Source organism: Haliotis rufescens, unplaced genomic scaffold (genome assembly GCF_023055435.1).
Source record: "Haliotis rufescens isolate VD_foot unplaced genomic scaffold, xgHalRufe1.0.p SCAF_10, whole genome shotgun sequence".
NCBI classification, from domain to species: Eukaryota; Metazoa; Mollusca; class Gastropoda; order Lepetellida; family Haliotidae; genus Haliotis; species Haliotis rufescens.
The window spans coordinates 2,219,215-2,245,242 of record NW_025963780.1 but is presented as its reverse complement, the minus strand read 5'-3'; the positions used below and the strand labels follow the sequence as shown (position 1 = coordinate 2,245,242).

The 26,028-nt window shown below is 43.2% G+C and overlaps 1 protein-coding gene across 1 annotated transcript in view; it reads right to left on the bottom strand.

Annotated features, from left to right (window-relative positions):
- Positions 1-1,551: 1,551 nt before the first annotated feature.
- LOC124145463 (polypeptide N-acetylgalactosaminyltransferase 5-like) overlaps positions 1,552-26,028 on the bottom strand; it is a 31,563-nt gene continuing 7,086 nt past the window's right edge. Inside the window, exons 2-11 of the mRNA XM_046515229.2 lie at positions 25,226-25,379; positions 22,638-22,807; positions 20,231-20,395; positions 17,656-17,866; positions 14,793-14,910; positions 13,219-13,410; positions 11,678-11,806; positions 9,886-9,993; positions 7,023-7,142; positions 1,552-2,280 (exon numbers count right to left, since the gene is read on the bottom strand). Of these exons, the coding sequence (XP_046371185.2) occupies positions 2,107-2,280; positions 7,023-7,142; positions 9,886-9,993; positions 11,678-11,806; positions 13,219-13,410; positions 14,793-14,910; positions 17,656-17,866; positions 20,231-20,395; positions 22,638-22,807; positions 25,226-25,379 (1,541 nt within the window). The 3' untranslated portion in view covers positions 1,552-2,106. The remainder of the gene's footprint in view (positions 2,281-7,022; positions 7,143-9,885; positions 9,994-11,677; positions 11,807-13,218; positions 13,411-14,792; positions 14,911-17,655; positions 17,867-20,230; positions 20,396-22,637; positions 22,808-25,225; positions 25,380-26,028) is intronic.

The window sequence follows — 26,028 nt, the reverse complement described above, 5'->3', positions numbered from 1 at the left end:
CCACTGGATTGTCTGGTCCAGACTCGATTATTTATAGACCGCCGTCATATAGCTGGAATATTGCTGAGTGCGGCGCTGAACAACAAACAAACAAACAAAACACACGTCAACAAAGAGGAATTATTGTGTTTATTCAAATATTCAAACATCCATTGTCAATTTCGACACACGTCAATCAAGTCTACGTTCAACACTATGATCATATACATAACACACGTACCATTGACTGGAATAATAACCTATTATGCAGCTGTTCATATACCGTTACTGACAAACGCTTCAAGTTGTACACGATACGATTTGAATTAAGAGTATCATAAGCAATTTAGACAATAAATGGCAAAATTATACAGAGTATTCTGTCAATGGCAAGCTGTGGACGGCGATCATTTGCATAAACAATGGAATTATTGCCAATATTCGTCAGAACAGAAAGTTTAAATCAATACTCCCATCCTTAAGCAGGGAATCCATATACACTACTGCCTAGAAGTTCATTCCCCTAACACGCGTTGATAACGCGTGTAACACGCATGTGTCACGGGTGCTCAACGGGTTGCACACGGGTTGAGCACCCGTTGGAAACGGGTGTGCAACGGGTGTGCAGCGCGTGTGCAAGCCGTTGCACACGCGTGGGTCACTCGTTGCACATGCGTGGGTCACTCGTTGCACACGCGTGTACCATCCCTACCAGAGAGAGAGAGACCTGGGATTTCGTTTGGAGTCTATTTTTTCTAGATTTTTTCAGCTGCAAATCAAGATATTTCTTTAATTAGCATAATTATTTTCTCATAAGTACGGATGTAGACTTATCCTTGTTACATCGTAGTATAACATTCGTCAGTCGCATGCATCTATCTGCTGTTGGAACAAATAAAAGCACTCACAAATAGTCAAAGGTCAGTCACATTGCAATACTTCCCAGTTGGAATTTGCCAGGCTCCTTACAGCGATAGCCCACACCAACCATGCATGGAGTTGAACTCGCAACCGACTGAGTGTCATGTTTACAAACACGTGATTTCTGCCGTGTCGCCGAATACTCTTTCCGCTGCTAAATTATTTCATATCATCTCTCATGTAATTGGTAAAGTGAGAATGAAAGAGTGGAGCTGGGTGCCTTTCTGTTTGTTTACAATTTCGAACCAACCTGATTAAAGAAATAGACGTAGATTCTTCTGAGAAATAATAGATCAGTCGTCAACCTTTTCTAAATACATTATAATGGTATTCCCAAAGGCATACACAAAACTATTAGTGACACTTTATGTGGGATTAGGATTAGTTTCCAGATTCTTGAAATGGCCGTTTGCGCACCGGTGGCAGCGATAGAAGGTGTCACGCGTTGGTTTTGTCTATAGGGCTGCAATTTGCTGTGCAGAGTTGCGCCCCTTGGGTACGCCAGAAAACTATGAATGTGGGTTCGAATCCCGGTTCGGCCCGATTATGTCTGGGTTTGTCAGCACCATTCCCGTGCTCGTTGGTTTCACCGAAGTGGTAAACGTCTGAGACCTGCATCACTTCGGCTTTCCTCCCACATTAAGCTGACACGCCGTGATATTACTGGAATACTGTTAAAAGCGGCGTTAAACCCAACTCACTCACTAACAAAACTAGAATCATAATCGGGGCGAACCGGGATTCATGAAACTGGAATACTGTTAAAAAGCGACCCAATTCTCTCACTTACTCAATCATATAACACCCGTCCGCGTTATAGCGAGGGCCTATTGCATCCGAAAGTGACGAATAAATTAGCTACATTGCCCGTTCATACCCATTGCATCATACCTAAGGCCCGCCGTTATTCACGGAAAATCCTTTCTTGATTTTCTTCTGTAAAAACTTTCAACAAGTGCAGAATGATCCTGGCAGCCTCGTATTGTCTGCAAACTTTCACATGGGGCCACTATGGACTTACTCTCACATCAAGCAGACACGCCGTGATACAACGGTTATACTGTTCAAAGCGGCGTCATATCTCTCCTAACTCACGAAGACACGTCACTCGCTCACATCAGACACACGTTCCATGCACTACTGTTCGTCACGTTCAGGCACTACTGTTCGTCACGTTCAGGCACTACTGTTCGTCACGTTCAGGCACTACTGTTCGTCACGTTCAGGCATCTCGTCCTCAAGGGGTCCAAGCTCCGCTGCTCGCCTCTCCCAAGACCAACGCTGCCGGGAGCTTCCAGAACAAATTGATACAAGCAGTGTCATGTCATCAGCTGCAAGCTCCAGACAGCGACCAGATTTCCCATGAACCAGTGTGTCTTCCTGAAAGTAGGAATAAGCAATGCGCGTTTATGTGTGAGCTGATGTAACAGATATTTTAACCGATGCACGATGTACGGAGGATTACAGTGGTTTTTAATCAATCGTTATATTATAGGGGATATGACGTCGAAAGGTGAGAAAAATCGGGTTTAACGTTGCGTTTAAGATTATTGCACTTATATTGCGACGTGCATACTCGTGTGCCAATCGCCAGGCAGGGTAACAACAAGTACTATCTTTTAGTCTTTTGGTATGACGCGGCCGGGGTTCGAACAACCGACGTTCGGCTCTCCGGACAGGCCCTCTATCTACATTAATACATAAGTAAGTTCTAAATATGAGGTCGTTTTTTGGGGTAAACAGTCATTTTGGGATATTTTGTCAAATTGTTTCTCGGATTTTAATGATTAAAAAACGCATCAAAGGTGAGATGAAGGTGAAGATGAAGGTGAGGTGAAGGTGCAGGTGAAGATGAGGTGAAGATGAAGAAAAAGGTGAAGGTGAGGTGAAGGTGAGGTGAAGATGAAGGTGAAGGTAAGATGAAGGTGAAGGTGAAGTGAAGGTGAGGTGAAGGTGAGATAAAGGTGAAGGTGAGGTGAAGGTGAGATAAAGGTGAAGGTGAGGTGAAGGTGAGGTGAAGATGAAGGTGAAGGTAAAGGTGAGGTGAAATGGGGTTTAACGTCGCGCCCAAGATTATTGCATTTATATAGCGACGTGCATGCACGTGTATATGTGGCTGCTTGTACTAGTCCAGACTGATGTCGATTTAAAGTGCAAGCACACTGAGATACCTTGCCGCAGTTTAACATGAATACCCCACTCAGACACAGTATGCTGACTCCGAGCCGACCAGTCCTTGTTTAAGCCCCTTAATGCCGAGCGCCAGACAGGGTAACGACAAGTACCATCTTATAACGTATTTTGGTATGACGCGAACCCCGGACCTTCCACTTTTCGGGCGGACGCTCTACCACTAGACCACGGAGGCCGTCCATCAGTATCATAAACAGGTCTATTTGGTCTTAAAGTTCAATGTGTGATTTGTTTGTTTGTCGTTTAAAGCCGCAGTCTGTAAAAAAACGAGTGTGGACCAGGCAATCCTGTGATTAGAATCATGAGCATCGATCCACGCAATTGGGATTGATGACATGCATCGACCAAGTCAGCGAGCCTGACCACCAGATTCCGTTAGTCGCCTCTTACGACATGAGATTTATTCTTAAATGATTAGGCGACGCGAGATAACGTATGTATCATTAAAATTGTGGCCATGACAGTTAAACAGCCCTTAGGACTGAAAATGTTAAAGTTAGTTGGTTGGTTTGTTGTTTAACGACGCACTCAGCAATATTCCAGCTACATGACGGTGGTCTGCAATTGGGATCGATGACATGGATCAACCAAGTCAGCGAGCATCCATCTTCCCGAGGCAAGTGAGTTAACTGACTATAAAAGTTATGGAGTTACAATTTGGCTGGACTAACGAGTCTATCCATAGTCCAGTCAAAAGGGGCAATGAAATCGAAATCCGGTTCGTAAACTTTCATGCAGATTTCGGTCGATTGCAGGATTTGCAAAGCATGTGCACCACCAACTCGTTGTCAACAGATATTTTTCAATTCTGTTCATGTTTTTAATCCAGGTGTTCACATGATTTGATGCACTTCGCGATGTAAGACTCGTTTTCTCACAATACAGATCTTGACTGTCGATCAGATCGTCTTGACTAGGCGCCGCCATTTTGTTAGAAGCAATGTTAAATGATACGAGAGGTGGAATCTGATTGGTCCATAGGAGAGGCATAGAAGGGGCATAACTCGTAATAGCCACTGGTGGCGCTACGATCGAGCCCAGGAATTCCAGCCTAGTTCGGCAAGGGTGGAAACTGGACTTTTAAAGTCAGTTAACTCTCTTGCCTCGGGAAGATGAGTCGCCTTTTACGGCAAGCACGGGTTGCTGAAGACCTATTCTACCCCGGATCTTCACGGGTCGAAAGAAATGTTGAAGAAAAACCAGTTCAAAGTATATCAACATCTAAATCAATGATATGATATTACAAAGTGTTTTCTCCCATGGGGATTCCGGGTTAGAATATGTCCCCAACAATCAATGCTGATCATCATTGGCGACCAAATAGATTGGGTCGTCAGACTCAATGATGTTGTTCATACCGTGTGATCGTACCCCTACGGCGAGGATCGTTGTTCACAAAATAAATCACTGAACTGGACTTTTTACAGGACGCGTCATTTGGCCAGAATATTGCAGAGTGCGGTGTTGAACAACAACGAAACAAAAAACCCAAAATCATCACAAAGTTAATTGGAAATGAGACCTAACTTATTTGGCGGATCAGGTGACCCATTTCACAATTCAATTACTCTTTCTCAGATTCACCCCAATACAACTTTGTAATATTTTACCTTTTTCAACCGATTCCTGATCGTAAAGTACAAGTTAAAGTTGAACAAGCTTCACCCATGAACCCCGGGCCACACAAGCCCCACACACCTCCCGCAGTCTCGTGTTATTATTAAACGTAATTGATAAAGTGATATAGTGGCCGCTGTTGACCTATCATGTCAAACTGGCCTCCGAGGATCACCACAAAACTCCAGCGAGTAAAAATGTACCCAAGGGCTATGTGTCTTGATATTTCCGTAATGCCCTACATATAAATATGTCAACAACACGTCAATTATCTGGAGATTTATCACTACTTCCTGTAAAATTGACAGTACTTTTAATCAACTTGCAATCGCCCAAACTCGAGTTGTAATGGTTGGTTGGTTTGTTGTTTTACGCCGCACCCAGCAATATTCCAGCTATATGATGGCGGTCTTTAAATAATCGAGTCTGGACCAGCCAATCCAGTGATTGACATCATGAGTATCGATCCACGCAATTGGGATCGATGACATGCATCAACCAAGTCAGCGTGCCTGACCACCTGATCCGGTTAGTCACCTCTTACGACAAGCATAGTCGTCTTTTACGGCAAGCATGGGTTGCTGAAGACCTATTTTACCCCGGAATCTTCACGGGTCGAGTTGTAATGGGTCAAGTGGAAATAACCTAACACTCTTAGCATGACGTGACCGTGTCTTTCAGGTTATATATTGTTTGTTTGTTGTTTAACGCCGCACTCAGCAATATTCCAGCTATACGACGGCGATATGAAATAATCGATTCTTGACCAGACAATGCAGTGATTGACATCTTGAACATCGATCTACGCAATTGGGATACGACGACATGCATCAACCAAGTCAGCGAACCTGACCACCCGATCCCGTTAATGGCATCTTACAAGGATAGTCGCAGGTTATATTTTGTTTTTGTTATGCCTAAAATATGTTCACCGTGGGTTGATTTCTCGAACATCTTTGAAACGACTAAAATAGGGTTATATACCTCGCATTTTGGGGAATTATTAAAATGACAAGAACGGCTTGCATACATTCATATCCATGGCATGACGGGAAAGTTCTCCGCTTCTTATCAACTGTTGACTTCTTAGATAAGGAACGAACATGAATTGTACGTTTATGACATTTTTAGAACGACATGAAACATCTTTTGAATATGAATATGATTTTGGTTGTCTCACCTCTTCGTGAACGCCTGGTGTCATCGTTATTTGATTGTGGTTCATTAACGTATGCTTACGATATAGTGGGACTCGTAGATATTTTTTTCAACAACGATATTCCTGGTCCAGATTCGATTATTTACCGGCCGCTGTGATTCAAGCGGAGACATATTGCTGCGGCGTTAAACAACATTCAAAAGATTTCAAGCAGCTTATAGTAGACGTGTGGAGGACATTTCCAAATTTGCTTGACCAATTTTTTTCTGTGTTTATCTATTTTGACTCCTAGCCGACCAATCCTTGTTTTACTCCCTTAATGCCGAGCGCCATGCAGGGAAACAAAAAACAAAACAACCAACCGTCTTTTAACGTATTTGGTGTGACGCGGCCGCGGATCGAACCCCAGACCCTCCGCTCACCGACCAGATGTTTTATCTAGTAGACCGCAAAGGCGGCCTGGTCCTTTTAAGTGTGTGAGTGAGTGAGTTGGGTTTAACGCCGCTTTTACAATATTCCAGTTATATCGCGGCGTGTCAGCTTAATGTGGGAGGAAAGCCCGAAGCGATGCAGGTCTCAGACTTTTACCACTTCGGTGAAACCCACGAGCACGGGTATGGTGCTGACAAACCTTAAAACATAATCGGGGTGAACCGGGCGCTCCTTTTTAGAGCACTAAATAAGTTATTAAAATAGTTACTCTTTCCGCGAACACCTGGTGTCATCATTGATTTTCATTGATCCATTCATATATATTATATCATCATGGTATCACCAAAGTGCGCTTTGCGCATGCCCCTGTGGTGGTATCGTTATTAAATTGGCAAAGGTTTGAGACCTGCATCAATTCGGGCTTTCCTCCAACATCAAGCTGACACGTCGTGATAGAACTAAAATAACGTTAAACCCAACTCATGATCACTCACACACAATTTCAAAAATGTTTGTTTTTTCTGAACTTATCCAGTGAGCTTTAAGTATCTCGTCCATATTACACCCCCGTCCTGCGCTTAACCAACTTAAATCTGCTTCATGGGTCTGGGAATGGTCATGTAATACTAAATCGCTGGTGTGGGCTCTGGGTTTAAGCACGCAAGATCGAAATACATTCAGCGAAGATTTGCGCATTCCGGAGACAACGACCTTGACCTACCGCCGTGTATTTCCATCCTTGTGCGTCTGCGCAGGATGTCACAACGAGGCTTTGCATACTGTCGAAGTCAAGGCAACCGTCATCCCGTCGTATTGTTGATTCTTTGGTTAGCGTGAAATGCTGAAAAAGAATAAAAATATAATATATTAATGGTAAACGCTTCAATCCTACCCTTCTTAACTTATCCAGACTGGAATGGGTCTTCAGCAACCCATGTATGTGGTGAAACGTGACAATTCTTGTCGTAAGAGGCGACTAACGGAATTGGGTATCTGGGTCGCTGATCTGGGTCGATGCATGTTATCATATCCGATTTAGTGAGTGAGTGAGTGAGTGAGGTTTTACGCCGCTTTTAGCAATATTCCAGCAATATCACGGCGGGGGACACCAGAAATGGGCTTCACACATTGTACCCATGTCGGGAATCGAACCCGGGTCTTCGGCGTGACGAGCGAACGCTTTAACCACAAGGCTGCGGCGTTAAACAACAAACAACAAACAAATTAAAACAAAGCAACTGGTGTCAACTGATCGACCGCGTGCACAGTACTGTTACAAGTCCACTGTCTTTGACCTCAACTGAGGAAGACTTGAGGAGAATAATGTTAGCCACTGTCATTATTCTGAGGCTAACGACAGACCATCCTCGATTTTCCAGGGCACTATGTCTCGATTCTGTTATACTGATATTACTATAACATACTTGTTGATCGAAGAGGAGGGGAGACCAGGTGATGTTTAGTTGTTTCTGGTCCAGCACTCGCGATAACGGGTGGCCCAGTCGTCTAAAGCGCAGAGTTGCGTCCCTTGTTTTTAAAACTTATGATTGTAGGTTCGATTCCCGCTCGACCCATTTTTGTTTCAAGGTCTATCAACTATTGCTCGTGGGTTTCACCGAAGTGGTAAACGTCTGAGACCTGCATCACATCCAGCTTTCCTCCCACAATAAGCTGACACGCCGCGATATAACTGGGAAACTTTCAAAATGGCGTTAAACCCAACTCACTCACAGTCTAGGACGACAAAAGCGAAGCAATATATGGCTTTGGTGAACATGATATCGATGTAAAAAAATAAATATTAAGTCGATCATGTATTCACATAGCCTTCACAATGACCCAAACAAGAATTATGTGGGTCATAAACCGGAATTTCCGGTGAATGAGTATAGGTTGATTTTTTCGGTAAACGACATTTTTTAAAGCTACACCAAGGCTGCCTGTTTGGCAATGTGTATGGGTCTGACAAACGCGTGGGTGATAGCATGAGCAATCATACACACTGCGGGTTACAGTGACACAAACAACTAACACTGCTATCGTTGAAGTATATTCCATTCAGTTCCCTCTACAATCAAGGTCTCATGGGGACATGTTCTGTCCCTTGGGGAAAAGCGCTGGTTTTCGCTCTACCAGCTCTCCGGGCGGACGCTCTACCACTAGACCACGGAGGCGGTCGCTGGGACAGATAAGTCAGTAGTTTATATTATGACCTAAACTCCACGCCGTCGGGTCACGATGACACGCATACAACCAAGTCATCGATCCTCACAAAATCTGTTCGACCGCCTCCGTGGTCTAGTGGTAGAGCGTCCGCCCGGAGAGCGGAAGGTCCGGGGTTCGATCCCAAACCGCGTCATACCAAAGGAGTTTAAACGATGGTACTTGTTGTTACCCTGTCTGGCGCTCGGCATTAAGGGGCTTAAACAAGGACTGGTCGGCTCAGAGTCAGTATACTGTGTCTGAGTGGGGTATTCGTGTTAAATGTGGCATGGTATCTCAGTGTGCTTGCTCTATAAATCGGCATCAGTCCGGACTAGTACAAGCAGCCACGTTAAACCCCATTTCACCTCACCTCACCTCACAAATCTGTTCAAAGAAGTCACCTGTGCTGGCAGGACCGGTTTCAAAGTCATTATAAGTAAAGTGCATAGTTTATGTGTTCTCAACATAATGATTTACCATGACGTATGCATTTTCTTCTCAGCCATGATCACAGGGTGCGAACGTATTAAAGTGAAGTTAAATATAACAATACAATCATATGGTGTTTTGTAGAAAAATTGTTTTTGTGGGTCTCATAATATCCATTTCCAGTTTGTTTGATGCTTTGTGCACGTATTAAGCTGTCTCGGGACTTTAAAGTACAACGATGTGTGCCGCGGCTGACAAAGCGTGACTTAAAATGTCGTAAATGAGTTAGGAGTTTTTAACTTTAAACGGCGACTTCACATGCAATTTTTAAACACGAGTTGATTAACTTAAACGAGAGAGGCTTTCTTCAATAATGCAGTTGCAGTGGGCAAGAAGCGCCCTCACCATCGTCCTCACCGTCCCCTAGGCGGGCACGGCAGTCCCATTCGTCTAAGCCTCAGAGATTCGCTGCGCAGAGTTGCGTCCCTTAGGCGTAACAGAAACCTATGATCGTGGGTTCGAATCCCGGTTCTCCCGATTATGTTTCTAGGTTTGTCAGCACCATAGCTGTGCTCATCTGTTCCAGTGAGTGAGTAAAGTTTTACGCCGCTTTTAGCGTTATTCCAGCAACATCACATCGGGGGACACCAGAAATGGGCTTCACACATTGCACCCATGTCGGGAATCGAACCCGGGTCTTCGGCGTGACGAGCGAACGCTTTCGTGTGTTCCACAAAAAAGTGGCGTTAAACCAAACTCACATCTGTTCAATGACATGACTGCAACACTATCGATTCTTTAATGCTGCCTCCAGAAATTCAACCATGAGTGATGTGCTTTCATCTCACACTGAGCCGATACACAATGATGTGTAAGAGACACGAAATACCGTTTACCCACAACTCCCTCACTCTCAGCAAACTCCCCACCCCAAGCCCCCGTACATGTACCTGTATGAGGCTGTAGTGGGTGCAGACATCCGTTGCGACGTGCCTGCCGAAGTCCATGTGGTGTATCGGGGTCTGAACACACCGCTCCGGAACTGCCACATTTGAAATCTGAAAAGTCAACCCGACAGCAAATGAGCATTCAGCATCATCAATCGGAACACATCGGGTATACGTAGTTGTTCTTCCGATATCTCTGTGCTATTAAGTAGCATCCATAGCTTAACCATGAGTTTTTCCGGAAATAGATCCATGGACACAAATCCTGGAGACAATAATTCAAATCTTTTTAATCGATAAATTAATACAGTTTTGTTTTTGATAAACCATAAAAATGACCCCAGGCTATTGTTGTTGCAGTTGATTCTGAGCTGGCAATTCACTGGCAATTCTTAGCATTTTCACGAGTAAAACACAGCTATAGGCCATTATGCAACATTATATAGAAATTGTCAAACATAACAATGTCATGCTTTTAGTTGGAGAAATGACGCGAACCTGTTGCTTCCGGAATAAGAATGGTTTGAATGAGAATTAGAACTTCTGCTTCCGGAATCAACAGATTGGAGTCATTTCTCCATTGCGTAACCTTTCCTATCAATGGCGGAACTCATTTCTGTAATGGAGAATTCTACTTCCGGAATCATTTCTCCATTGCGTAACCTTTCCCATCAATGGCGGAACTCATTTCTGTAATGGAGAATTCTACTTCCGGAATCATTTCTCCATTGCGTAACCTTTCCCATCAATGGCGGAACTCATTTCTGTAATGGAGAATTCTACTTCCGGAATCATATCTCCATTGCGTAACCTTTCCAATCAATGGCGGAACTCATTTCTGTAATGGAGAATTCTACTTCCGGAATCATTTCTCCATTGCGTAACCTTTCCCATCAAAGGCGGAACTCATTTCTGTAATGGAGAATTCTACTTCCGGAATCATTTCTCCATTGCGTAACCTTTCCCATCAATAGCGGAACTCATTTCTGTAATGGAGAATTCTACTTCCGGAATCAACGAATGTCGCGTCTTGACGCACCGAAACCAGCTTCTGTTGCTCTAACAGCTACCACTGAATCAGTAAAGTGTACTGCCTCGTGGTTATATTCATTTACCCACCTTAAAGCTTGTAGAATTGGAATAAAGTCAGCTGCAAATACTGAAATGTAGTCATTAAGCCGAAACACACTGGACATAGAAACGGGTTAGGTGTCAGGAGAAACTGAGTTGTCTCCCTTTTATACCTACAGGTTTAGTGCATATAACATTTATACACAGCCAAATGTTTTCCAGTAGACTTTATGAGGTACAAAACACTATGGCTATGTTAGACAGTTTCCTTTCCGTGTAAAGGAAGCTTAACACTGAGTGAGTGACACCAACCCCTGTTCTGCAACAAATGTCACCTGCTTGAAAATATCTGTGATCACATTCAGCATGTCATCATGAAGATAATTATGCTTTAGACTTGAAGCATATGTTCCTCGGCTTGTTTAGGTGAATACTTGACTTGCCTTTGCATGTGTCTAGGACGGTGCCAACGGTGAGCAGGAAACGATCATCTACTCGCAAACACACATCATCACTCATTGACTATGATTCATACACACTTGCTTTTGGATAAAGTTTAGAAGTTATTGATCGTGACAGCCTTATATGGTTAAACAATACTTTACAATAGGCACCAATACATTCATTCGTAGTGGTTTGTCGTATTTTCATCATTAACATTGATCGATGAGGGAACTCACTCACTCACTCACTCACTCACTCACTCACTCAGGGAGAATCTCACCCTGCCGATAGCGGATCCCCCGGTGAAGATGTACAACTCTGGGTAGACGTTCTTCACGTACCAGTCGAAGGATCGACACTTCAGGTTCTTCCTCAGGGCTTTCCGTTCGGACACATCGCCAAAGTCTATCTGAAATAGAATACATATTTGATACCAAGCTCATTTTATCTCAGGATCTTGATCAGACTTTTGACAAATTTTAATCGGGGATGGTCCTATCAAGGACGGCAGTAAAAATCCTGAATGTGTGACTGAGCCCTAAGGGCTAGAATAGGTCCTCTGGAATCTACGCTTGTCGTAAGAGGCGACTAAGTGGATCGGGTGGTAAAGCTCGCTGACTTCCATGTGATCTTAGGTCGACGGCGTGGTCCGTAGCTCACAATATCAATCCCAGGTTTGACTGCCAGAATCGATTATTTAAACATCTGTCAAAAAGCTGGAATTTTGCTGAGTGCGGCGTAAAACAACTAACGCAATCTATTGTAGATACACACGTGGTGCAGTACCTGTCTGTTGAAGATACACTCGTGGTGCAGTACCTATGTACCTGTCTGTTGTAGATGTACTCGTGGTGCAGTACCTATGTACCTGTCTGTTGTAGATGCACACGTGGTGCAGTACCTATGTACCTGTCTGTTGTAGATGCACACGTGGTGCAGTACCTATGTACCTGTCTGTTGTAGATGCACACGTGGTGCAGTACCTATGTACCTGTCTGTTGTAGATGCACACGTGGTGCAGTACCTATGTACCTGTCTGTTGTAGATGCACACGTGGTGCAGTACCTGTCTGTTGCAGATGCACACGTGGTGCAGTACCTATGTACCTGTCTGTTGTAGATGCACACGTGGTGCAGTTCCTATGTACATGTCTGTTGTAGACGCACACGTGGTGCAGTACCTATGTACCTGTCTGTTGTAGATGTACTCGTGGTGCAGTACCTATGTACCTGTCTGTTGTAGATGCACACGTGGTGCAGTACCTGTCTGTTGTAGATGCACACGTGGTGCACTACCTATGTACCTGTCTGTTGTAGATACACACGTGGTGCAGTACCTATGTACCTGTCTGTTGTAGATGCACACGTGGTGCAGTACCTATGTACCTGTCTGTTGTAGATGCACACGTGGTGCAGTAACTATGTACCTGTCTGTTGCAGATGCACACGTGGTGCAGTACCTATGTACCTGTCTGTTGTAGATGCACACGTGGTGCAGTGCCTATGTACCTGTCTGTTGTAGATGCACACGTGGTGCAGTACCTGTCTGTTGTAGATGCACACGTGGTGCAATACCTATGTACCTGTCTGTTGTAGATGCACACGTGGTGCAGCACCTATGTACCTGTCTGTTGTAGATGCACGCGTGGTGCAGTACCTGTCTGTTGTAGATGCACACATGGTGCAGTACCTGTCTGTTGTAGATGCACACGTGGTGCAGTACCTGTCTGTTGTAGATGCACACGTGGTGCAGTACCTGTCTGTTGTAGATGCACACGTGGTGCAGTACCTGTCTGTTGTAGATGCACACATGGTGCAGTACCTGTCTGTTGTAGATGCGTTCGTGATGCAGGGTCTTGTATTCGTCCATCCACACCTCGGAGACACGGAGACAGTTCTTGTGGAGACGGTCAGCGTCCCCCCCTTTCCCCCAGGACCAGGGGGGCATGTTGCGGAACATGTGACCCACGTGAGAACAGGGGATAATCTCCATCTCGCCCCCACACATCCACGTCTGGAATATAACATTGAGTGAGTGAGTGAGGGTGGTTGGGTGGTTGAGTGAGTGGGGTTTTACGCCGCTTTAAGGAATATTACAGCAATATCACCGCGGGGGAGTGAGTGGGGTTTTACGCCGCTTTTACCAATATTACAGCAATATCACGGCGGTTGAGTGAGTGAGTGAGTGAGTGAGTAAATGAGTGTTTTACGTCGCTTCTAGAAATATAAAGCAATGTCACGGCGGGTGAGTGTTTCACGTCGCTTTTAGCAATATTACAGCAATATCACGGCGGCTGAGTGAGTGAGTGAGTGTTTCACGTCGCTTTTAGCAATATTACAGCAATATCACGGCGGCTGAGTGAGTGAGTGAGTGTTTCACGTCGCTTTTAGCAATATTAAAGCAATATCACGGCGGTTGAGTGAGTGAGTGAGTGTTTCACACATTATACCCATGTAGGGAATCGAACCTAGACCTTAGGCTTGACGAGTTAACGTTTTAATCGCTAGGTTCACAGTGGATGCAGAAACATATTGTTATATGGCAGTGTAATTAATTGTTAAATAATGATTGTAACGTATTACATTGCTTCTGATGTGATTCAGCTAAAGTTCATTGCATTGCATTTGGACAATGATTAGTTGTCAGGTATGTAGTACTATTTAATGTAAGCAGTGGTGAGAAAGCTATTATGTTTATATGCTAGAATTGTCTGTACACTTCCGGAATAGCATGGATGGATGTCAAGCGTAAGAGAAACATGTTGAATATTCTGTGCTGTTCTAGTGACACTGAACTGGTGTAGCACTGTGTGGAAACTGCTGGCCCGTGCCTGTCTCATCTCACATTTTATCTGACATTACATCAAGACCAGCTTTTATATGAAGATCACTTTTCACCCTGGTGTTCAGCCTAGACATCTCGGAAGCCTGACCACTATAGAGGCGGGGTGATTAATATTCTTGTCATTCTCATTTCCACTGCTCTCACATTTTATACTGCCATTGAGTATTGCACAACCACTCTATTGTGTACTGCCATTGTAATTGCTTTGCAGTAAATTGTATTGATTCCTATAACTAGTTAATTTTGTAATTCAGTTGTTGATTGTATACCATTTGATGTTTGTTTGTTGGTTTCAAACTAAATTCTTTTACGTACAGATTTCTGGATTAACATATTGTTGTAATTTTGGAATCGACACGTAACAATATACAGTAAACTACGGTTATAACGAACTCAAAGGGACCGCTAATTATAGTTCGTTATAACCGTAGTTCGTTATATGCATATATAAAACAAGTATACAGCAAATGGCCGGGACCAAAAAATAAGTTCGTTATATCTGTCAGTTCGTTATAAGCGTGTTCGCTGTAAACGTATATTACTGTACTTACTTTAAATGACAACTCTTGATTTTCACAACCCCATATTCTGAGCCCTGGGTCATATTTTCCGAGACGATTAAAATTTGCCTTGGACATAGCAAAACAACATCCTAAATGCGTCGGGGATCTGAAAGTAGATACACAATAATAGTCCTGTCGTCTCTGACAAAAACTGGATTTATTAATATGCATTTTGTAAAAAAATCATGAAACTTGGTATGGCGAAAGATATTGATTTATATGGTATTTTTGGATATTAGCTCAATCATGTTTCCCAAGATGGCCCCGATTTCGAGAGGACCGCCAATATGGTTGAAAATAAGGTTATCAAGTTATGAGAGCGGAAGGTCCGGGGTTCGATCCCCGGCCGCGTCATACCAAAAGACGTTAAAAGATGGACGTACTTGTTGTTACCCTGTCTGACGCTCGGCATTAAGGGGCTAAAACAAGGAGTGGTCGGCTCGGAGTCAGTATACTGTGTCTTAGTGGGGTATTCATGTTAAACTGCGGCATGGTATCTCGGAGAGCTAGCACTATAAATCGGCATCAGTCCGGACTAGTACAAGCAGCCACACATACACGTGCATGCACGTCTCTATATATAAGTGCAATAATCTTGGACGCGACGTTAAACCCAGTTTCACCTCACCTCACTATTACTACTACAGTAACTATTCATAAACTGCCGGGTAAATGAAAGCATACAATTGAAAATTGTATTTGACCAAATCTTACAAACGGTATCAAAACGTTACTAGGCCGACAACTGTCCTGGAAACACCGCAAACTTTACGCCTAAAACACAACGATGATACCCAATTCAAATACATCACCTTTGGATAACCAGTGTTCGTTTTTTCCATTTTTTAGTCACCATCTTTCAGGGTGTATACTTTCTTTTGTCCGGCAATATATTGATAAAACAAATACATTAAGTCCGGTCAGGAAGATAAACACTTATGTAGTACACGCACGCACGCACGCACGCAAGCACGCACGCACGCACGCACGCACACACACATACTCGTGTCAGAGGATATAAACAAAGTTCACAAATAATGTTCAAGGTTTTGCTCTCAGTGCAGGTGTTGTAGAACAGACGAGATAAAACACTGATAAAAATAATAATACCTTCATCTAAGAAACACAATTTTGGTCCAAACAAACATTGATTAGGAAACAAAACTTTGATAACGAAACAAAATGTTGATCTAAGAAGTAAAACTTTGATCTAGGAAACAAAACATTGATCTGAAAAATATTTTTCTCCAATTTCAAAAAAACCCTCCCCTCGTCACTGAGAACTGAGAGAACAAAATAATTTCACGTTTTCCCTAAATGTTCTGATCAGGAACCTCGAATACCCAACATGCAGTGCAATACTTCGACGTAATCGTAAATCCCGATCTAAGGGTTGATGAAGGGACAGCCTTGTTCCCTGATTGCTCAAGGCTGTGTCGATCCTATGGTCTGTTCATAGACAAGTATTCCTGTATGATTATTTTTATATATGGTATTATTATTTCCAAACAAATTCAAAATTGATTCATGGTTCAAAATACCTTACCCCGGGGCCATCCTACAGGCGGCACCCCAGCCATATGTCGTTCTCCGTAAGAGCAGTGAGATCAAATTCATTTGTAATTATATACTCGTTCACTTGTCATAACCCATGACTGATCACTATGAAAATCATTTATTCGATCTTATCAGATATGGTAATTATATTTTTCAATATCACCTCAAGGTACGAACATTTATTGAACTCGTGACATTAATAATTTACGAGCGTCCTATTTATTTCCTAACATTAAATTTAATTTATTACATTTGTGTTTTAGTATGTTTCTCAACAGTGTGAACACGGCAGTGTAAGGGAGATAATTCATACAGCTTGCTAGAAGGAGTGACGATGTATAATATTGTGCTCTCCAAATGGCTTCTGTTTTATTACTTTTGAATACTTATTTTGTAGCATTAATCTGTTGCAATTTATTCTTCATAAAAAAATGACGTATTCTTAACTGATCGCTACGATAGATATTGTGTAGTTTTGTGTGCAAAGGGAGATAACTAGATTCACTTTCAGATCTTCCCTTCAGAATCAAAAGTTCATATTTCTACTACTGCTACTACTACTACTATCAAATTCCAGCAGCAGCAGTAGTAGTAGTAGTAGTAGTAGTAGTAGTAGAAGTAGTAGTAGTAGTAGTAGTAGTAGTAGTAGTACCACTACCAGACAACTACTAGTAGTTTTTTGTTGTTATATTTTTATTTCTTGTTTAACGCCGCACTCAGCAATATTCCAGCTATATGACGGCGGTCTGTAAATAATCGAGTCTGGACCAGACAATCCAGTGAGTAATATCATGAGCAGCGATCCACGCAATAGGGATACGATGACATGCATCAACCAAGTCAGCGAGCCTGACCACCCGATCCCGTTAGTCGCCTCTTACGGCAAGCATAGTCGCTTCTTTCGACAGGCATGGGTTGCTGAAGACCTATTCTACCCCGGATCTTCATGGGTCAGTAGTAGTAGTGGCAGTAGTAGTAGCAGTGGTAGAAGTAGAAATAATAGCAGAAGCAGAAGTAGTAGCAGCAGTAGTAGTAGTAGCATTAGTAGTGAAATAATTTAGATACAGCTTGGATCCAAGGCCTAGATTTGTGAAGAGTTGCTTCCCTTAGCTGTCGGTGTTTCTGCCGGTCGTGGAGGCTTCAGGTGGAAAATGTCTACGATAAACTTTACGTTGTGGCTTCATCGCACAGGAAACTCACGCCGTGATGAAAATGGAATCCACCCCATTCAATCAAAGTCAATCTTACTCCAAAAGGGGCCTACAAAAGATGTTTTGGGGTGCCGTTCACTTACTTGACTGGGTCGAAGACGCTGCCCCTCTCCGCCTCTGCCTTTGTGAGTGGTATCCAGGCGAAATACAGGTCCAAGTCCACTCCGCCCTTGAACATCGTCGTCGGGTCGCTCTTCCAGTACTCGAACGTGTCCGCGTTGATGGAGTCGGTGGTGGGGATGGCCAACAGTTTGTCGTTCTGGCGGATCCGGTCAAGCAGAGGCTCCAACCACACTGCAACACCAACCAGTTAATTTAATAAAATTCGTGAATATGTTCGTTTATTCACGTCTCATTACACCCATTTTATTTTGTTTAACGCCACACACGGCAATACTCCTGCTATATGAGTGAGCGAGTGAGTGAGTTGGGTTTAACGCCACTTTTAACAGTATTCCAGGTATATCACGGTGTGTCAGCTTAATGTGGGAGGAAAGCCGAAGTGATGCAGGTGATGCAGGTCTCGGACCTTTACCACTTCGGTGAAACCCGCGAGCAAGGGTATGGTGCTGACAAACCTAGAAACATAATCGGGGGAAACCTGGATTCGAACCCATGACCATAGGTTTCTGGCGTGCCCTAGGGGCGCAACTCTGCACAGCGAATCGCGGCGCCTTAGACGACTGGGCCACCCGTGCCCCCTCCAGCTATATGATGGCGGTCTGTAAATAATCAAGTATGGATTGGACCAGACAAACCAGTGACGAGATAAGATGACACACGTTTCAAGCAAACAATGCGTAACTGACTACAAATCTTAATCATCTCACCTTTTAATGTTGGCATAAAAACACATACACTTGATCGTGAATGGTACTATGACTATTTAAGAAATAAACGACGAGATAGATTTTTTTATCGTAGAATTAAACACTGCAGGGAGAATAAACCAGGGGTGGTTTACTCTCCCCATAGTATTTTATTGTACGGAAAACAACAACATTATGTACTGTCACTTTAAGGATGTTAGTAAAATGTACAAGCTTTAAAATTATTTAATCGTATTTTAATAATGTTGACTCTCTGAATACAATCCGACCAAGGCAATGTCGGACGAGTCCATTTATTGAACAGGGTGATTATGTTGGGTATTTCCCGGATACGTAAGTTTTACGTCCCTTATCTGTACCTTTTCTCCCAATTACGATTGTCATATCTCTCCCCCTTTAGGATGCGATCGTTCGGCCATTGGTTTATCTACGCTGCCCAGCCACGTATATGAGGAACAACTCACAAGACACTTCTCTCTATAAAAACGTCGTCCAATTTACGAGCTGCGAGCGCATGTTCGAATCTTCAGAAATGACGTCATCATAGAACAATGTTTTATCGTGAAATAAACCACGCTTCGTTCTTCATTGATCTTTGCGATTTATCGCGTATCTATCGTATATTAAAAGGTTAAAGATCGTTAGACTCGCTCGGTTGTGTGTAGCGAACCTCGGTATGTCGCATGGTACTGTTGCCAATGATAGTCCAGATTAAAGAATTATTGCGCGGAATACTACTCGTGTGTATTGTTATGCGACAGTATATATTTGCATTGTAAGTTTATTTCTGATGATTGTTAGTACCAGCAATAATGTGAAGCGCTCGTACAGTGTCCAGAGCTGACGTGGTTTGATTATTTTGTGGTATGCGATAACCAGAAATTAGAGTTACCTCCCCATCTCACTTCCGGGACAAATTCCCTTTTTCGAACCTGTTAAGTGTTTCTAGAAGGCTGGCTGTAATTGGTTTCGAGTAAGACGATGGCGATTCACGGCCCCTACGCCCTGATTTGCGTCTACCTTGCGGGCTCTTGTGCTCTTCTTCACGAGGCCAGAGAGTTAACTGACTAAAAAAGTCCAGTTTCCACCCTTGCCGACCTAGGTTGGAATTACTGGGCTCTATCGTAGCGCCACCAGTGGCTGTTACCAGTTGTGTCTCTTCTAAGCCTCTCCTTTGGACCAATCAGATTTCACCTCTCGTATCACTTGCGTTTGCTTGACTCAAAATGGTGGCGCCCGGTCAAGACCATTTGATCGATAATCAAGATCTATATTGTGATCAAACGGGTTTTACATCGCGAAATGCATCAAATCACGTGAGCACCTTGATTAAAAACATGAAAAGATTTGAAAAATATCTGCTGACAACGAGTTAGCGGTGCACATGCTTTGCAAATCCTGCAATCGACCGGAATCTGCACGACAGTTTACGAACCGGATTTCGATTTCGGTGTGCAATTTTGATTGGACTATGCATAGACTCGTTAGTCCAGCCAAAATGTAACTCCATAATACCAGCCTAGTTCGGCAAGGGTGGAAACTGGACTTTTATAGTCAGTTAACTCTCTTGCCTCGGGAAGATGGAGCTGACGTGGCTTGATTATTTTGTGGTATGCGACAACCAGAAATTAGAGTTACCTCCCAATCTCACTTCCGGGACAAATTACCTTGTTCGATTCTGTTAAGGGTTTCTAGAAGGCTGACTGTAATTGTTTTCGAGCAAGACGATGGCGATTCACGGCCCCTACGCCCTGATTTGCGTCTACCTTGGGGCGATCTTGTGCTGTTATTTTCTGATTTCACAATTAGGATAGCTTGTATTACTTACTCTCCGGTACTTCACAGTGAGCGTCGAGGAAGGCGCACACCTCTCCAGTCACCTCGTCACAGCCAGCGTTGCGAGCCGTCATAAGTCCAACCCGCTCTGTGTACCTGACCAGCTTTACCTTGTCCAGTCGCTGGATATAGTCTGACAGAGGGTGGCCGAGATGGACTGGAACAGGGAAGTATATGGTAGGAGTGTTATGATTGGTGCATCGGAGTATTGCAATCACATAGCATGAAGTAGGAGTGTTATGATTGGTGCATCCCATAGCATCAGGTAGGAGTGTTATGATTGGTGCATCCCATAACATCAGGTAGGAGTGTTATGATTGGTGCACCCCATAGCATCAGGTAGGAGTGTTATGATTGGTGCATCGCATAGCATCAGGTAGGAGTGTTATGATTGGTGCATCGGAGTGTTGCAATCACATAGCACCAAATAGGTGTGTTACGATTTGTCATACTATCTGGGATCTGTCTGACTAGTTCAAGACAAGTTGTTTTTCTCTGAAAGGTAGAGCCAGTTTCCCGGAACAAATACTATTTTTCAAAAGCAAATACAGCTGAATGTCAAATTGTCAGTCCTGACAAAAGACAATACTTGGTAAGGGATCAGTCATGACGACATTGACGCATTCCGCATGAACGTGTTTTCTGTTTATTTGTTGTTTAACGCCGCACTCAGCAATAGTCTAGCTATATGACGGCGATCTGTAAATAATCGAGTCTGGACCAGGCAATCCAGTGATTGATATCATGAGCATCGATCCACGCAATTGGGATACAATGCCATGCATCAACATAGTCAGCGAGCCTGACCACCCGACCCCGTTAGTAGCCTCTTACGATAAACATAGTCGCCTTTTACGGCAAGCATGGGTTGCTGAAGACCTATTCTACCCCGGATCTTCACGGGTACAAGTAGAAGAAGAAGTCTTTATTTGTACTAAGGCCACTGGCCCATATACAATACATACATTTGATATAGTGTGGTACATGAAAAAAAGGTATGGTCAGGTACAAATTTACAAATTTACAGGCTTTTCATAATTACGTCTTCTTTCATAGCTGTAATACAGGTATTGACATAGTTCTAAGTAATTGTTTACATGAATATGACAGGAGCGTTTTAAATGTATGCATATTTGGATTATGGCAAAAAGTTGTTGGTAAATACAGTTGTCTAATATCGTTGTAATATTCACATTCTAAAGTAAAATGATATTCATTCTCTATACTTGGTTCACATACGGGGCAGAGTCGTAAACGTAAATCAATATCAGCCCATCTACCTTCGTTTACCTTAAGTCTTAGTAGCCCGGCTACATGTACATGTATAGATATTTGTTGTATATTGTAACGTTTATGCTTTCAATTTCATTTCCCGGAGTACGGATATTTACCAATTATAACGTATATATATATATATATATATATATATATATATATATATATATATATAACGTATTTACCAATCAAACAATATTTTTGTTGGCTCGATTATTTTTAATTTTCTGAACAGTGAAATAGAAATAAATGAAAGAAGTGGAATTCTTGGGATGACCCGTCAATGACAAGTCGAAGAGTTGCTTCCCTTCTCATGTCGATCTGCTCCTGCATGATTCATATTACAGAGGAAGGGACTATACTCCACGGACCTTTCCAGCTTAGATTGGATTCTGCTAGATTGATAAATAACATAAACCTTGAGCCATAACAAAAGTGGGTTTTAAAAACTTCAATCAAATTTGCTGTAGGGCCAGCAGTGTATCAAGAGTCGCCCCCCCTTTAATCTACGCACCGGGCTGGTAATTTAATCATTTGTGAAATTTGTGAAAGCCATACTCATACCAGATGAGGGGCGGTCGGGTAGCCTAGTGGTTAAAGCGTTCGCTCCGAAGACCCGGGTTTGATTCCCGACTTTGGTACAATGTGTGAAGTCTATTTCAGGTGTCCCCCCCCCCCCCCCCCTCTCCCCACACACACACACCCGCGTGATATTGCTGGAATATTGCTAAAAGCGGCGTAAAACCATACTCACTCACTCACTCACTCATACCAGATTGACGCGTGGCGGTGTTGAGAATTATGTAATTTGATTTAGGTCTGAAGTGATGTAATAACTGAAAAAGTAAGACCTCTTAAACACGTAGTCATATGGGCTATCGAAGTACGTCTATCTATCCGGAGTTCGACACGTGCAGAGTAAACAATTAGCCGCATCCCAATGATGCCTTGTCGGGACCATAAAATTGTTTTGTAAGTAGTATAGAAAACATATGAAATAGCAGTTTTTAAAATAATATGATAACTAATCATTTTCAAGATCCACAAGGTTGTATATGATTTGAAGAACCAATCGGAGCGTTTGTCATCATCATTTAAAAATAGATCAAAGGGAGATAATAAACCTTTATCTGATGCGTCATCCACTAAAACAATCTCTGTTAAGAGCTCCGGTGCAGTGTTATCAAGAATACTATGCACAGTGCGCAGGAGCGGACTCCAAGCCTCGTTATGGAATATGACGACAACACCAGCAGTTGGGAGCTTCCTATAGTCGTATTGTCTCGCCAGGCACCTGCAAAAACAATAATTCAAAGCCTTTAATCGTCAAAACACATACTGGATTTCACTTAAAGACGGATTTGGCACGGACAAATTGGTAATCTTGGCAAGTGTGATTGAAGAACAACCTTAATGGGAAGACCCGAGAAAGTCTGAATAAAAACTCATCGTCAATACTTTACAGCAATTATACAGTTCCTTCATCATCCGCCAATACATACGGACATTAGCGATATGGTCGCTCTTTTGATACAATATGTTTCGCTATTCTGTATTCGCCATCTTTACACAATGACTGTGGGTGCGGTGGGTTAGCGATGTGGTTAAAGCGGCCGCTCGCCACGCCGGAGCCCCGGGTTCGACTCCCATGCGGGTACGTACAGTGAGTGAAGCTTATTTCTGGTGTGTTTCGGGGCGGTCGGGTAGCCTAGTGGTTAAAGCGTTCGCTCGTCACGCCGAACACCCGGGTTCGATTCCCGACATGGGTACAATGTGTGAAGCCCATTTCTGGTGTCCCCCGCCGTGATATTGCTGGAATATTGCTAAAGGCGGTGTAAAACCATACTCACTCACTCTGACTATCGTAACTCTGTTTTTTTAACGCAGATTTGACAACAATGGTAGCCCCAGGGTCGCTTTGTGGATTTACATGGAGGCAGAGTGCCCACTTGCACAAAGCAATCTTAGCCCAACGACAATCGTAACGCTTTGTCACATATTTGTGCCCCCAGTTCCCGGAGCGCAAAGATCGCTTTGTGGAACGGAACCAAGAAATGTTACACCAAGAGCGGGGTTCAAGCTTAGCGAACAACGGACTCAATTTAAGGGGAACACATCAACCCGAGGCAAGTGAGTTAACTGACTATAAAAGTCCAGTTTCCACCCTTGCCGAACTAGGCTGGTATTATGGAGTTACATTTTGGCTGGACTAACGAGATAATGCATAGTCCAATCAAAATCGCGCACCGAAATCGAAATCCGGTTCGTAAACTGTCATGCAGATTTCGGTCGATTGCAGGATTTGCAAAGCATGTGCACCGCTAACTCGTTGTCAACAGATATTTTCTATATCTTTTCATGTTTTTAATCAAGGTGCTCACGTGATTTGATGCACTTCGCGATGTAAGACTCGTTTGATCACAATATAGATCTTGATTATCGATCAGATCGTCTTGACTGGGCGCCACCGTTTTGTTTGAAGCAAATGCAAGTGATACGAGAGGTTGAATCTGATTGGTCAAAAGGAGAGGCATAGAAAGGACATTACTCGTAATAGCCACTGGTGGCGCTACGATCGAGCCCAGGAATTCCAGCCTAGTTCGGCAAGGATGGAAACTGGACTTTTTTAGTCAGTTAACTCTCTTGCCTGGGGAAGATGAGGGGAACATGGTTGAGGCAATTTGGCAGTCCTAGCAAATATAATTCAAGTCTTTAAACCACCACTGTACTAACGTAGATCAATCGCGCAGTACATACATACCTAATAAGACAATGTTACAATTTCATTAGACACAGTTTTAGACCTAGATTGAATATAGGCAGTAGATGGTGAAGCGTTGTCCTTCTTCAATATCATTTTTGGTCCTGTGGGCAAGGAGTCAGAGGGTCAGCGGTTCGAATCTGAAAACGGGATGGCACAGATAGCCCAGTCTTCTAAGGCGCCGCAGTTCGCTGTGCAGATCTAGAGTTGCGTCCTTTTTGCGTACCGGAAACCAATGATCAAGTATTCGCATCTCGGACTTCGGAGCTCGGTACTTGTCAGAACCAAACCAGGTTCCTCCATCTTCCCGAGGCAAGGGCGTTAACTGACTGTAAAAGTCTAGTTTCCACCCTTGCCGAACTAGGATGGAATTTATCGATTCGACCATAGCGCCACCGGTGGCTATTACAAGTTATGTCCCTTCTATGTCCCTCTTATTGACCAATCAGATTTCCACCTCTCATATCACTTGCTTTTGCTTTAAACAAAATTGCTGCGTCAAGTCTGATCGATAATCAAGATCTATATTGTAATGAAACGGGTCTTTCCTCGCGAAGTGCATCAAATCACTTGAGCCCCTTGATTTAAAACATGAACAGATTAGGAAAATATCTGTCGACGCCAAGTTTACGGTACACGTGCTCTGCAAATCTTGCACTCGCCCGAAAAGTGCACTTTCGTTACGTGATTTTAATTGTATTATGCATTAGTCCTGTCAAAATATAACTCCGTTATTGCAGCCTAGTTCGGCAAGGGTGGAAACTGGACTTTTATAGTCAGTTAATTCCCTTGCCTCGGGAAGATGGGTTTCAACGAAGTGGTAAACGTCAAAGACCTGCATCAGTTTGGGCTTTCTGCCCACTTCAAGCTGACACGCTCTGATATACCCGGAATACTGTTCAAAGCAGCGTTAAACCCAACTTCCCCACATTAAGTGTTCAACTGACTTACTCAGGCTCTGTTATATTAATCAGTCTCCTTCGGAGCGGGATGAGATCGCTGGCGAACTCGTTGAAGTTGTGATCCTGATAGCCCCTGTCGTACAGGGCCTTTTCCACGGGAGATAAATTCTGTGGATCAATGATAACACCCTGTCCACCATAGCCTGTAATACAAACAAATCTCTATGAAATCATATGTATGTTTTTATATAATTTAACAAAAGATAATATTCAAGAAATTTTTAAATGTAGTTGTTCAACCTAATGGGGAACGCAGGTTGCTTAGTCGTATGAGGTACCGCAATCCGGTATGCAGAGTTACCTCCCTTACGTGCGTGGCGTTTTCTCGAAAAAAACAAATTGTTCCGAAAATTCTTGAAAAACATATGAATGTTTCAGAATGTTGAAAAATACGTTGTTGCAAGATGCATTTCTTTTAAAAAAAATCAGGCTCATCGTTTAAAATAAAAAAATATATCTGGTTTTGTAGTTTTAGCTGCAAAAAGTATCTAATCTCGATACAAAATAAAAGGCTGCACCCTCCCCCGCGAGAATAACAAACGGTCGGTGATTTCACTGAAATACGACCGCCTCTGTGGTCTAGTGGTAGAGCGTCCGCCCGGAGAGCGGAAGGCCCGGGGTTCGATCCCCGGCCGCGTCATACCAAAAGACGTTAAAAGATGGTACTTGTTGTTACCCTGCCTGGCACCGGCATTAAGGGGCTAAAACAAGGACTGGTCGGCTCAGAGTCAGTATACTGTGTCTGAGTGGGGTATTCATGTTAAACTGTGGCATGGTATCTCAGTGGGCTTT